The sequence below is a fragment of the Homarus americanus genome, unplaced genomic scaffold, assembly GCF_018991925.1.
Source record: "Homarus americanus isolate GMGI-L3 unplaced genomic scaffold, GMGI_Hamer_2.0 scaffold41027, whole genome shotgun sequence".
NCBI lineage: Eukaryota > Metazoa > Arthropoda > Malacostraca > Decapoda > Nephropidae > Homarus > Homarus americanus.
In genome coordinates, this window is record NW_024745073.1 from 288,696 (window position 1) to 303,850 (window position 15,155).

The 15,155-nt window shown below is 39.0% G+C and overlaps 1 protein-coding gene across 1 annotated transcript in view; it reads left to right on the forward strand.

The window, feature by feature from the left end:
- Positions 1–14,534, forward strand: part of LOC121878468 (sodium-coupled monocarboxylate transporter 2-like) — a 46,106-nt gene extending 31,572 nt beyond the window's left edge. Inside the window, exons 2-11 of the mRNA XM_042384706.1 lie at positions 3,550–4,041; positions 4,189–4,377; positions 6,841–6,995; positions 7,385–7,525; positions 7,788–8,009; positions 8,666–8,784; positions 8,952–9,106; positions 9,947–10,170; positions 10,494–10,588; positions 11,006–14,534. Of these exons, the coding sequence (XP_042240640.1) occupies positions 3,715–4,041; positions 4,189–4,377; positions 6,841–6,995; positions 7,385–7,525; positions 7,788–8,009; positions 8,666–8,784; positions 8,952–9,106; positions 9,947–10,170; positions 10,494–10,588; positions 11,006–11,250 (1,872 nt within the window). The 5' untranslated portion in view covers positions 3,550–3,714 and the 3' untranslated portion in view covers positions 11,251–14,534. The remainder of the gene's footprint in view (positions 1–3,549; positions 4,042–4,188; positions 4,378–6,840; positions 6,996–7,384; positions 7,526–7,787; positions 8,010–8,665; positions 8,785–8,951; positions 9,107–9,946; positions 10,171–10,493; positions 10,589–11,005) is intronic.
- Positions 14,535–15,155: the final 621 nt, after the last annotated feature.

Genomic DNA, 15,155 nt, shown 5'->3' on the forward strand with positions numbered 1-15,155 from the left:
CGAAATGTTTACTTTGTGTAGTGATGGAGGCTCTCTTCTCAGCACTTCTCTCAGATTGGATTACACAGAATCGCCTGGCTTGCATATTAATGATATGAAGGACCCCCCCCCCCCCCCCAAGAGATAATATACATTTCTGTATTGAGGTTGAGTGGCCAGGAGTGAAACTCAAGTGTCCTGATTGACATCGCAGAGGTCACCCTGAAATGTGTACAAAAACAAAACACACACACACACCAGGTAAGAAAGCTACCGAGTGGATGCTTTTCATCAGTGCAAAACGAATATGTTACATCACAAGCAGGGAAAGAGTATACGAGGCTTGTCCGTTGAAAATCAAGTTCAAGAACTCACCTTACCCAACACCCAGAACTTGCTAAAGTAGTGATGGTCCTTAACTAGTATTTTGTAAGTTTCCACTATACGATGACTAGACAGCTGCACACTGCTGCTAACAAGGAAAATATTCACAAATTACCATTACCAAAAAAGCTTTAATATTGGAACATCACTGCACCTAACCCACACAGCAACAGTTTCCCGCCTTCTACCACAGCCAGCTTGGTGAGTACAGTACTATACTTAGTAGGTGGAGAACATGTGTGTATATATGTGTGTATATATATATATATATATATATATATATATATATATATATATATATATATATATATATATATATATATATATATATATATATATATAGATAGGAGGAAAGGAGTACCTCTCACACACACACAGGTTTGCAACACCCAAGAAATCAAGTTTTAAGTTTCTGAATCAATATTATCACCATCAACAACCTAAAGTAACTAACCTCCCTATTCGGTTTTCCTCATAACATTAAATGGTGAAAGAGAGAAACACCGGACATGATCCAATCTACGCAACAGAAACTCCACACCGTGTTGCGTCAGTCCTCCAAGCCTGTTACACACACCATGGGTAAATTCCTTCACTCGTATAAAATCTACTGCAATTCATATAAGTGACCATTCAAATATAGTATTTATAATACTCTCAGCAGATAATCTTAGCTGGAGTATTTTTCTGTTTGAAATTATATCGATGTATTATAACTTAACCTGTGAAACCACTCCATTGAAGATCAAGATGAAAACTTGTACAGGTATGAGAAATAAAGACGAAGTGAAGTGGCACACAATGGTGAGCTCTGTTTTTTTTAGCTTTTCATTTGATGAGAGACAAATCCTTAGCTCACTGGTGGAGACTGATGGCCACAAGTACCAGCTGCTTCCTCCCTCTCTCACTTGTCTCCGGCCCTACCACACTCTCTCATGCTGCCACAACACCCCTTTAGTTACAGCCACCTACGATAAGGTGAAGGACAAAACACACAAGATAACCAAGACACTATTTATTTATTCGTCCTTCTGACAGCAGTTTGGTATAAATTCAGACAGTAAAGTTTTAAGAGATATCCTTGCCATAATCTTTCTGATGCTTACTAATTTGCTTTATCATAATTATGCTGTTAATTGATCTCGCAATTAATTTTCTCCTCGTAAAATTGTGGCCATATTTGAATGTAAAGGACTGTACAGTATACTATATCACTGTTCTCCGCCACAGACTGATCACTCTTAACGTGGCTACAACTGATATCCATGACACTCTTTTAAGCCTTATACTGTACTGTGATGCATTTCAAAAGAATGAGTATTTTGTGTTTTTTTAGAATAACAAGTATTACTCTACATAAACGATAAATATTCACACAAACTGAAACTGTAAACAATCTTTTTGGAGACACTATCAGCAGTTTTGATGTTGATGTGGCTACCACCAAACAAATAATTAGTTTCTCTAAAAATCCTATATGAATTAAATTGAAAATTTATGTTCTTCTAGGATCAAACTGCATATATACAGAAGTTATTTCACACTGAAATTGTGGTAAATAAAAACAATCACAAAATTCCCATATTTGTCGTGATGCGGGGAAGTCACTTACCATACCACATATACATTATGTTTGCGTGTGTGTTTGTCATACAACTAATACATGCTCCTGTGCACAAGTATCAACACAAAAATATCATTACTCACCAACCTAACAAAATTTTGCAGCACCACCTAACACAATCACTCCCTCAGTTTGCTAAACAATCCTCACTGGATCTGCACCACTTCCTCTGGCCCTCAAATTCTAAGATACCAATATACCTCTCGTACGTCTATGGGAAAGGGTCGCGGAAAGGGGACGTGATTGCTGCCCGTATCATCGTTGGGTATGACTTTGCTTGGGAGATTGGTATCCCCGCATCCCCTGAGCAACGCTCTTGTGCATTATGCAGAAGACCCGACAGCAGCACCCTTATCCATTACCTCCTAAGATGTCTCCACACACAACGCTTCCGTGACGCCTGCTGGACCACCACTCCACGACCCCCTGACGGAGACACGATGATCCTCCCCATACTGGCCAAATATTTTGTAAATAACATTGATTATGTGTTAAAGGAATGCCCTGTCTTCCTTAGGCTTTAGTAAGCCCTTTATAATATTTATACTGTGTATACTTGTCATATTTGCCAGATGCTTCTGGTGTCATTGTACAGGGGTACCTAGTGACAGCACTAGGATCCCGCTTCCTCTATCAAGGAATAAACAATTGAAATTGAAATGGAAATTGATACCAATATTGTCAATTGTTGTTGTTTATGTGTATTTCTGTGATTCAACTACAGAGGTCTTTAAGCGTGTGCTCTAAAGTAAGTCCTTGCACTAAACAATTGTTAAAATTACAGGAAGTTTTTCCTTTATCTCCGATCATCTACTAATATATAGAAACGGAACTTGGGTTCCGGTGGTTAAGGAGAGGTGAGGCGGGGGGTATGTAGGTGTTAACAGAGGCAACCTGGAGGTTTATCTAGTTTTACTCTAGCGGAAATCCTTCCCAGGCATCTTATTCCACATGATGCCAGAGTACACCTAACACTACGAGTGCCCTTGACGACACATCCGCCCTCGTTACTGCTGTACCTCTTTACTAATATTAGATTTTAAGACTGTCTATTACTGCTCTGTATGTATATTATTCATCGCGTTTGTATCCTAAGCTTTACGTCGTCCCGTCCAAAATAGGCCTCTAATATTCTGGGGTTAAATCCAGTGTTAATTCATTTATTATGTACAGACATTCGTACAGTATTGTTAATCAGTGTCAGTGCCGTGTTAACTGATCAGTGATCCTAGCTGCTTAATGTCCAGTGGTTTCAAGTGTTGTAGTATGTGCAGTGTCCTCAGTGTTCAGTGATTTAGTACTTAGTGAATTACAGTGTTCAGTAAAATTGTGATCATGAATGAGTGTTCAGTGTTTAGTATTTGGGTGTTCTATTTTCTAGTGTTAATAAGAGATAGCTGGAAAAAAAAACATTCAAACTGGAGATAAAACACTTAACTATTATATCAAGTGTTTCTGTAAATTTTCTTTTTAATCACATACTGTAATATTCCAATCAATAGACAAAAATTTTAAATATATTTTTTATTAACAGCCAAATTAACTCTCAATTTTTATTCTAGGTAGAAGCGAGACTAGCCTGGTGAGGGTGCGTGTTTAGTGTGTCTCGCCATATTGTGAAGCCCAGTCAACACCTGTGCAGACTTCCTGCCCACCCACTGAATTATACATCTCAGCTGCTAAAAGAAACCGCCTTTCCTTGCTCAGCACCTCATCAACTCGACAATATGGGTCTCGGTATTCTGGATATTGTGCTGCTGACGCTGTCCATCATGAGCAGTGCTGCCATCGGTATCTACTATGGCATCAAGGGCCGCAAATCGACGCCCTTGGAATACCTGCTGGGGGGTAAGTCGATGAAGCCCCTGCCTCTGGCGATGAGCATGATGGTGGGCACTGTGTCAGCCATCACCATCATGGGCAACGCCGGTGAAATGTACGCACACGGCACCCAGATGTGGATGATGGACCTTGGCATTGTTCTGGGCCTCGTCATCGTTGCTAAGGTCTTCATCCCCATTATGTATCCGCTTGACATGGTCTCTCTCTACCAGGTTAGTTTCGTAATAGTGTATGTTTGACGCCAAAAATATAGATAAATGTCAAGAACATAAGTACTTTTACAAATATCAACAGCCACAAGGCACCTTACCAATATCATACATCACCTTAACGTATGTGCTCTCTCAATCCCCAAACAGTACGTGGAGAAACGGTTCAAGTCCAAATGGCTTCGTCAGGCAACAGTGGTGCTGCAGCTGCTGGGCGGATACTTCTTCATCGGCTTCCTCCTCTTCCCACCTTCAGTCGCGCTTCAAGCTTTCACTCCACTCCCTTCTTACGCCAACATCTTTATTGTCGGCGCCACCTGTACCCTCTATTCTGCTGTCGTAAGTCAAACAACCTAACCTTTGTTCATTTCTGATGACTTGGAGCCAAATTCTCAAAAGTTTGCACAACTAAGAACAGTAACTTGAATGGTATCATAAGTGCTTGACCGTAACTAAGTAGTTCTTGTGGCACTCAGTCAGGGGAAGAAGTTAAATGTAAGAATCTTTAATAACCTGGACTCTGGGGTTGACAGTGACTCGGGAACACTATATGATCACTCAGCAGTAACTACTATGTACTGTATTATGCCAAAAGGAACAAAAACATGTGTAGGTTAGTTGAATAACCTGTAGTTATTAATACTGGATTTGTGATGACTCTTACACAATTATTTGAATGTAATGGAATAACTATATGTACAGTATTATATAATCTGTAAACAGATCAGTGGAAATACAAGCGAGGTCAAGTCAAACCCAAAGGCGTTTTACCGCTATGCAAAGTCGAAATTAAAAACGCAAGTAGGAGTATCAGACCTGAGGCTTGAAGATGGTAGTTACGCAGATTCCAACCAGGATAAAGCTGAGGCATTGAACAGCTTCTTTTCCTTGGTGTTTACAAGAGAGGATACAATTAACCTTCCTGCGTTTGAGGACAGACGGTTCGACACAGCACTGACCCACATTGTGTTCACAGAAGAAGGTATTAGAAATAAACTGTTCAGGTTAAAAGTCCATTAGAGTCCCGGCCCTGACATGGTGCATCCTAGAGTGCTAAGAGAGTTGTACAACGAGCTTGCCGAGCCCCTGAAGATCCTGTTTTGTAAATGCCTGGATGAAAAAAAGGTCCCCAGTGAATGGAAAGTGGCTTATGTGAGTCCTATCTTCAAGAAGGGCGATCGTCACTCCACGAACAACTATAGACCAGTGAGTCGGACCAGCATAATATGTAAAGTACTTGAGATTATTATCAAAGATGCCGCAATGGAAGATCTACTATGAAACAACCTTGTAAAGGATTGCCAACACGGTTTTATGCCGGGGCGCTCCTGCTTAACACAATTGCTCAAGGTATTGGATATTTGGACCCATATTCTGGAACGGGGTGGTAATATCGACAATATTTACCTAGATTTTGCCAAGGCTTTCGACAGTGTACCCCACGAAAGGCTGAAAATCAAACTGGAAGGGTACTGAATTCGGGGAAATGTCCTAGCGTGGATAGAAGTCTTTCTACATGACCGCAAGCAGTGTGTGGTGATTAATGGCACGAAATCATCATCCGTACCTGTCACAAGCGGGGTACCACAGGGCAGTGTATTGGGCCCGCTGTTGTTTGTTTGTTTCATAAATGACATGCATGTCGTTGTACACTCCTCCATGCAAATGTTTGCCGATGACGCCAAGTTATTTCGGGAAATCAAGAACCATGCGGACTGTGAAGCGCTGCAGAAGGACCTCTGTGGGCTCCAAGAATGGTCGAAGAAATGGCTGCTGAGATTCAATGTCACAAAGTGTAAGAGGATGCACCTGGGGCGTACCAACGGTAAGGAGACGTAGCATATGTCCCAATGGCATGAAGAAACTGCACTATTTGAGACTGAATGTGAGAAGGACCTAAGTGTGTATGTTGACAATGAGCTGAAGTTCTCGGGCCATTACGAGAAGAAGGTAAATCAGGCAAATAAATTATTGGGTCTTATAAGAAGGTCGTTAAGATATCTAGATGGTCCGTCCCTCATAACAATCTTCAAGAGTGAAGTGCTTCCCCATCTAGAGTACTGTCACCCCATCTGGTCCCCGAGATATGCTAGGGACTGTCAGTTGGTTGAAAATGTTCAAAGGAGGGCCACCAGACTGGTGCCTGCACTTCGGCACCTCAGCTACCCTGAGAGATTGGAGCGCCTGAACTTGCCTAGCTTATACTACAGACGGGCAAGGGGAGACCTAATTGAGGTGTATAAGCATCTCAAGGGGCACTACTCAGTCGAGTGTCCTTACTTGGAGCTGGCGGACGCTCGCCCCACAAGGGGTCACAGCTCAAGATTGAAGAAGCCGCAAGTCCAGAAAACAGTGAGGGCAAACTTTTTTGGAGTGAGGGTTGGGAACTCTTGGAACAATCTGCCAGAAGGTGTTGTGACAGCACTGAGTGTGAGCTCTTTCAAGACAAGACTTGACCAACACTGGAGTGGGTTCAGGTACATTCAGGAGCCTGTGCATGCCCAGTACTTGCCAACAGTGCGTAACAGAGACGTGACCGATCACCCAAGAAGCTAACAAGCCGATCTTTTGGTGAAGAGGATAAAAGAAAAGGAAAAGTAATCAGAGACGTGATCGATCGCCCAAGCGGCTAACGAGCCGATCAGTGGTGAAGAGGATAAAAGTAAAGTAAAAGTAAATACACACAAACAACTATGAATACAGGGCATGTTGTAGGGGGTGGGTGAAGATGGTGGTATGTTGTAAGGTGAGGTGAGAATGGGTGTATTGCAAGGTGGGGGTTAAGACAGTAGTTTGTTGCAGGGTGGGGTGAAGGCAGTGGTGTACGCGGATGTGCTCCAGTCACTGGTGATGATCGCCGGGGTGCTGGCCATCGTGATCCAGGGATCCATGTATGCGGGCGGACTGGACATGGTGTGGGACATTGCCTACCACAACGACAGAATTGAACTGCTCAAGTAAGTCAACGTGCAGGCAGAGGAACACCACCGCTGTTTTCCTTAGCATCAAATATCTGATGTCCTGTTTTTTCCCCTTCAGGTATACAAGAAAAGTTATAGTTACATTATGAAACTTCTCTCTCTTAGTATACTGTACGTACTGTATATTGTATGGAACATAACCCTGCCAAGCAATGAAATTGTGGATAAAGTAAACATTATCATTCTCCAGCTCATTTCATCTTAAGATTAACCACCCTAATGCTAGCCTAACCTAACTTAAACCCCAGGTACAGTATAGCATTACGGTGTTTCCTCATCAGTTGATATAAACTGAGGTGCTTCATATTCACCAAATCCAAAATTTTACCTATGATAGAATGAGGCTAATGTGCAATTGTCGGCAGCTTCAACCTGGACCCCTACCAGCACCACAGCTTCTGGCTCTGCATTATTCTTGGTTTCTTCTTCACTCTCGGCACCTTCGGCGTCAACCAGAGCCAGACGCAGCGCTACTTCAGCACCGGCTCCATCGCACAGGCCCAGTGGTGGGTCTCATGTGTGTGTACTCCTGTAAATTAATTATTATCTATATTTTTATACTCCAGGAACTAGAAGTGAGACAAGATGTTAAGGTCTCTGTTTTAATCATATTGTTTTTCCTATGGATTCCAATGTTATAACCAAAACTTGTGACAGAATATAAAGTTAACAAAGAAATTCACATCTTTAAAATAATTTGAGCAAATAATACTTTATGGACACAAAGGAAAAAATAAAACGTTACAGCATAGTTGGTCACTGCCACAGGGTGCTGTACTATGCTGCCATAGGGATGGTGTTCCTGCGGGGGCTGATCAACCTCTCGGGCTTGGTGATATACGCCTACTTCAAGGATTGTGACCCCCTCACTGAAAATGATCCGCATAAGGATCCCGCCTATGTGTTGATCCCGTATGTGAAAATGGTGCTCACGAAGATCCCGGGCCTCTCAGGACTCTTTGTTGCTGCAATCTACGCCGCCGTACTCAGGTGCGTATGCGCTCAGAACCTTCATCTGACCGACAGTACTAACATGAATACAATATACAAACAGATCTGAAGAATTTTCTTCATATATGTCCATTATTAGTAATAACTGCCAAAGTTTCTGTAGTCATTAAACCTTTAGAAGACAAAGTATCCCTAAGGTACAGTATTTTATTCTGGTTAATGCCAGGCAATTTTATCCAGCTGAGGGGAGTCCCTGCCCTTTAATAGGTTAGATATTGAAAGATTTATTAGTTGGGGTTCCATTTTTACATTGAAATAAACACTAGTCACTCAAAACTGAATACTTATAGTACAAGAGACAGTGGTATGAATAACACAGGCCCGTCAAGGACTGTTCATTTTCATTTCTCTATTTGCTTAAAAAGAAATTCTGAAGACACAAGCTTCATAATGGCCTTTAGAGCTCATAATTAAATTTGAGATTTGTCTTTTCTCTAAATATCTGGCCAGTGATAAGATATTAAAGAAATCTCAACCAGAAAGTACATCAGTGATAGTGTGTCCTGCCTTAACACAATATATAATACAGTACAGTATTGACTTAATAAAAAACAGATTAACATACACAGTGTCACTGAATTATTAGTGCCAAGAGGTGATGCATACACTTATTCTTGGCTGCATTATCTCAACAGCTCAGTGTCAACACAGCTCAACTCCATGACGGCTCTTCTGTGGGAGGACTTCTTGAAGGTGTTACCCATCTTTAGTGATTGGAGTGAGGTCAAAATTGGGGGACTACAGAAGGTGATAGGTCAGTAAAATTTCTTCCTGGGGTTATTTCACCTTTTCATTATCTATACAACTATCATTTTTGTATCTCTTAACTTGTATAACAGGAATAGCATGGTAAGATTTATGGCAACTAGGGTGACTGGTGGTTGAAGGTGTTTTTAAGTTGTTGTCTTTGTGTGTTGGTAGTGTTCGCTACGGGCACACTGGGAACCGCGCTGGGTTTCTTGGTGTCGCAGCTGCAGTCCTTCCTGACGACTCTCTTTGCAATCAATGGCGCTCTCTCCGGCCCTCTCATTGGCCTTTTCCTCGTAGCCGTCTATCTCCCATGGGTCACTTATAAGGTAAGTTACCTGAACCCACTGTTATTTACTCCGTCACTTCCTACTACCACTTCATTATCATAAATGCTACCGAAAGTCAATGATTCCAGCAGCACGTCATTTTCATCAGCAGTGAACAATCCCTTAACACTAACTACTAGAGTGCTCATGAGCCACCATTTAATATCCTAAAATATAAATTATATGGTAGAAATTTTATTTTTCTCTTTAATTGGCCTTATTATCAACCTGTCTTCCAAATTATTTTCAGTACAAATAGCCAAGCAAAGATTTTTTTCATTCAATCCCAATTTCCATTTACTATTTGAAGAAATTAAGATTGTTTTTATTTACAATTTAATAATACTACAATATTATACACTTACTAGATTAATAATAACTTCTATTTTCACATCAACTATTGAAGTATAAGTACAGTAATATAAACTATAAGTGGATCATATGTTTCATCTTTTTCTTTTATCCTCTTCACCACTGATCGGCTCGTTAGCCGCTTGGGCGATCTGTCACGTCTGATCACTTTTCCTTTTCATGAATCATATTTCACACTAACTGTGAACCATGAATGTAATATTGGCTTTTATGTAACATTCATTAAATTTTACCATATTACATTAAATTTTGTACTGAATGAAATGAACACTTAAAAATTTGAGGTAACACCAGTAATTTTTGCCCCCACACACACACTATTTACGTCTCCTGTACATACATAAAATTCAAAAACTATATCATGCAATCTTTGAATACCCTGAAATGTCCTCATATCTGTGTACGTACGTGTATACTTGCACGTCCATCCGTACAAGATACTCAACTGCACTGATATTTCTATTTCAGGGAGCCTCTGCCGGTTTTATTGTGTCCATCATCCTCAACATGTGGATCGCAATTGGTCAAGTTACTTTACCTAAACGGGCCTTATTGCCATCGTCCAGAAGCGGGTGTAATACAAATCCTGCCGTCGAGATGTTCATCGCTGATGACCCCTTCAACGTCACTGCCACAGATAATGTCTTCAACCTCACCACAGTGGCAATTGACACAATGCAAATGGAAGACACGTAAGTACATTATCTGTTACAGACTTGATGAATCATATGCTTGTGCTTTGAACTACAATATCTTTGTACAATACTTTAAAGTAGAGGTCAGGTGGTGAACATTCCCAATAAATTGCTGATATGAAAAGAAAATATGAAAAAGAAAGTGAATGATAGTGGGATAATATTGAGTCATAGTAACCATGGTAATGAGGGGGAAGAGATAAGAAGACAAGGAAGGGATGTGAAAGGGTGGGGTAAGATATAATGGAGGAAGAAAAAAGGTTTAGTCTTATTTTCCCCTCTGCCATTGACTTAATACAGAGCATCTTTGGTTATTACAGGAAACACCCGGTGTACGGTCTGTCATACTGCCTCAACTCACTGTGGGGAACACTCTTCTGTATCGTGGTGTCTGTTATTGTCACTGCCATTACAGGTACAGTATATACTGTATATAGTATATCTTCCACATCTCTCGTTCAGTACCTATATCTTCTTATCAACCTGCACTACACCTTGTTAACTTCCATTACACCTTAACAACCTGCATTACATCCTCTTATCAATCATTATTCTTATCATTGTTGTAGTCATTATTATTTTTTCTGATATTATCATTATTACACTGCCAGTAGAACTCGTGCACTTAATATTTACGTCAAGACAATTTTCTGTATACACAATTAACGATAATGAAATAAAAGTAAAGTATAATAATAGTATATAAATATGTACTGTGTATATAGTATAGTAACAATATTAACAATAAGGATAATACTACTAATAATAATGATAACGTAACTAATATCCACAATACTTTCCTCATACTCACGTGTCATGTTCTAAACTGCAGGAAGCAACACACCGGAGGATGTCGATGAGAAGCTGATCGCCCCGGGGTCGTGGGTGTTGTTTCAGAGGTCACTCGTCCTTCAGGCCAAAGAGTTCTTCAGAGAGAAAATCCTCCGAAGAGAATCCTCTACCAGGGGGGGTAACAAGCAAAAGGACGAGGAGCTAGAAATTAAAGATCCACTGAACAATTCTTTAGAATTAAAGGAGCCAAAAGATGATGACATTGAAAGCAGAGGAGCTGTCTGAAGTTAATGTCTTTTGGAAACATTATGACATTGAAAACACAAGATATTAATATTCTTTAACAGAAAAGTCCTGTTTGAGCTGCAGATGTTTGAAATTAATACTTTTTAAGGAATCCAAGGGTTGAGTGCAATATGCTATAGCCTTTGAAGGCAAGTGTTGTTTAGGTGAAAACAGACTACAGTAGTACAAAAGGTAAGCCTGTGACTTTCTGGAGAGGTGAGAAAGAGACATATCCAGTGGTGAGGACATCCTAAATATTGTACAAAGGAGAGAGGAAAAAGTATCTGAAGGACATACTGGATATGCAGTAAATTTTAAGGCATTGAGCGACTATAAACGCACGTGATTGAAATGCATAAGAGCAGTAGTATAGTATACAGTATATGAGTTATGTAATACACTATGCGGTGCAAACTTTGAAGGATGCACAAATTAAAGTTTTCTTTCACTGTAGAACGTTACGTCTACTGAAGTATACACCGGCATCATGTATATATTTTCATTCAAAGTTTGTTGTCCCAAAATCTAGATATTAAGAAATTTTTATGATAAATTTTTTTTTATGAATCTAATTTCTCATATATACTGTATCACATTTCCAAAGACAAGTAAGGTTTGTGGTAGAGTATTGGCCTAAAACATATGTATAGTGAACACTAAAGTGAAAACTTTCATAAAGCTCCACAGTTATATTTAATCAATAGCCAAAGGTGAGAGTTATGAACTCATGGAACAACCTGCCAGTGTGTGTTGTGATGGCACCGAGTGTGAGCTCTTTCAAGACCAGACTGGATAAGCACTGGAGCAGGTTCAGATACATTCAAGAGCCAGTGCAGGCCCAGTACTTGTCTACAGTGCATAACAGAGACGTAACCGATCGCCCAAGCGGCTAACGAGCCGATCAGTGGTGTAGAGGATAAAAGTTTAAAGCTAAAAGCTATACCAGTAATTTGGACTGTCTTATTGATGGCACTAGTTATGTCATTATATTTCCGGGTTATTACATGTACAGTATATTCATTCTATAATATTATGAGGAACATTGTAAACCCTCTGTACTTTAAACTGGTTAGATAAATTATCATTTGATATTTTTTATACCAGTGAGATTACTAAGGTGCTACTGGCTGTGTTGTTGATTCAGGAACAGTCATTATCCATGACACTGGGTTTATCGAATTGTGGTATGACACCAGGCAACTAAGTGATAAATTGTATTTCTTTTACCTAGCATATCTACACTTTTGTCACTGCATTAGTACAGACATTTTTTGTGCACTCAAGAAGTCTGTCATAATTTTCTTGACCTTCCCATCTCTCACCTAACTGTATGTACAGCAAACACAAAAAGTATCAAGCCCCCCCAGCCATCCAAATGAATATGAAACATCAGGTGAAACCTGACCCAACCCAACCAATACATGAACACATCTTAGTTTATTGCTCATTTTCTATTATACACTACTTGACCCTGGGGAGTTATTACAGTGTTGATTGGCTGGACAACAGTTATGCTTTTCCTTTTTCAAAAGATGACTATTACCAGCAAGTTCCTGTCATCAGCTTCTTGACATTTCATCAGGCAAACCTATGCTTACACAAGCATATCTACAATAATTATCACCAGAATATAACTATCCATCCCATAATTTTATCTCGACCAAAAAATTTAATTATCGGGTCAACCTATCATGTTAATGGCTACACATTACCTACATACGAATTCTGTCGGTATATCCCCCCCAAAAAATAGATCAACATTGAAAATGACTAAAGTTAATCCTTAAATACTTTCACAAAAAAGTAACAAATGCCATGATACAGTACAACTAGACCATTATGCGACATATTCAGTGCTACAACACTCCCACATTCTCCCTAAGACTTACCATTAAAATTACATCCTATGAGAAGATAATTAAGTTTACCTGAAGTTTAATAAGAAAAATGAAACACCTTATCATGAAAATCTTATTCCTCAGCAGTTCTCTCACTACAATCCTCCATTATTCATCATCAAATTTTCCTTCAAATAATACTCATCACTTGGCATTAAAGATGTTTGTTACAGCACATTGTATGTCCAATTCTGTGTGAATATGTTACTGTCCAGTCCATTTTCCAACCTGTCCAAAATGGCATATTTAACATCTCCCTTCACCCTCACCTATCATCACAAATACTACCATGAATTTATTAGCCTACAATAAAAATAATATAATGTCACACTCTGTAGCTACAGTGTATAAACAGGTTCATTTCACCTGGTCAATGATTTAATTATCTGTCATTTCATTCAGTTTGAAGTACGTAGTTGTCTAGATTTAGTCAAAAAATTCTTGTTTTCCTACAAAGTTTATTTAATATTCTCTTGAGAAATAAGGTATCATACCACCTGTTACCAATCTTCCTTTCTCTTCACATTAGATACAGTACAAGAAACTTGAGGTGAAGCCTTACGCGTCGCCTAAATGGTGATCATTACCCAATGACGGTAACCATCATTAAAAGTTTTAGTCAAAGTTTCAGGATTATTTTCTGCCAATATGGTTGTAAAACCTTATTAATTACAATTTGCATTGTATGTTAACTGCCAGGTATTATAATGTCTATGTCAAGCATAAACTTTTCATATCAAGAAAATTATCCCCAATATTTTGAAGCTGAAGACATGACTTTTATAAACTTTCTTTTTGGTAACTGTCAATTCTAGCTAATATTCTCTAATAGTTCTTCACAAACTGCCAAATTAACACAGATGCAAGATTTGATTGCTATACAAAATTGTGTATGAAAGCAATGCTTTAACAGGTTGGGAAAGATACTGTATATAGCCTTAGATGTTAAAGCCCCTTCTAAAATTCAGTAACAATGTAATAGATAATTTAATTGTTTATTATCATTCCTTTTTAATTTTTATATAATCACCTACTTACTGAGTTTTGAACCAGTCATGTATATATATAATGATGACAATGATTTTTATGAAATGGTAAAATTTGATTCCTGATGAGTTATACAATACTGTATGTAATCAGTTCATCTATAATAGATTTAACTCATTTCATATACACTATTATTATTATTCATTAATCCATTATTAATAGGAAATATATTTTAATTATATTTTTATATCAATGGTACTTATGTTTAAGCTTATAAATATTTCCTAGTCTTTTGAAGAAATCTCACAATTACTTGTATATGCTAAATGTTGTACTTATGTCTTCAATTATTGTATGTACAGTATGTATGTAAGCCAAAATAAAATAATATTAAGAGTAGACATATATGTATACACATATAATTATTACACCACTGATATAGTGTATAGTGACATAGCTGAGTTTGAAAATAGGAAATGGTTAAAGTTTGATATTAGTAAGAAATCGTCATGTGTACCAGTGAAAAGCGGGGTACCACAGGGCAGTGTATTGGGCCCGCTGTTGTTTGTACGTATGCTTCATAAATGACATGACAGAAGCTGTACACTCCTCCATACAAATGTTTGCGGACAATGCCAAGCTATTTAGGGAAATTGAGAACCAAGCAGACTGTGAAGAGCTGCAGAAAGATCTGTGAGCTTCACGAATGGTCGAAGAAATGGCTGCTAAGATTCAATGTCACGAAGTGTAAGAGGATGCACCTTGGAAGTACCAACGCCTTGAAGGTAGAAGGGGATGAACATGAACTGGACATAAGGTGCATCAGTGCTAGATGGGCTAAAAGTTTTCCGAGTCAGTCAGGATTGGCATTCACTTTTTTACTTTTTACTTTTATTCTCTTCACCACTCATTGGCTCATTAACTGCTTGGGCGGTCGGTCATATCTTTGTTATGCACTGTTGGCAAGTACTGAGCATGCACTGGCTCCTGAATGTATCAGAACCTGCTAGTGTTAGTCAA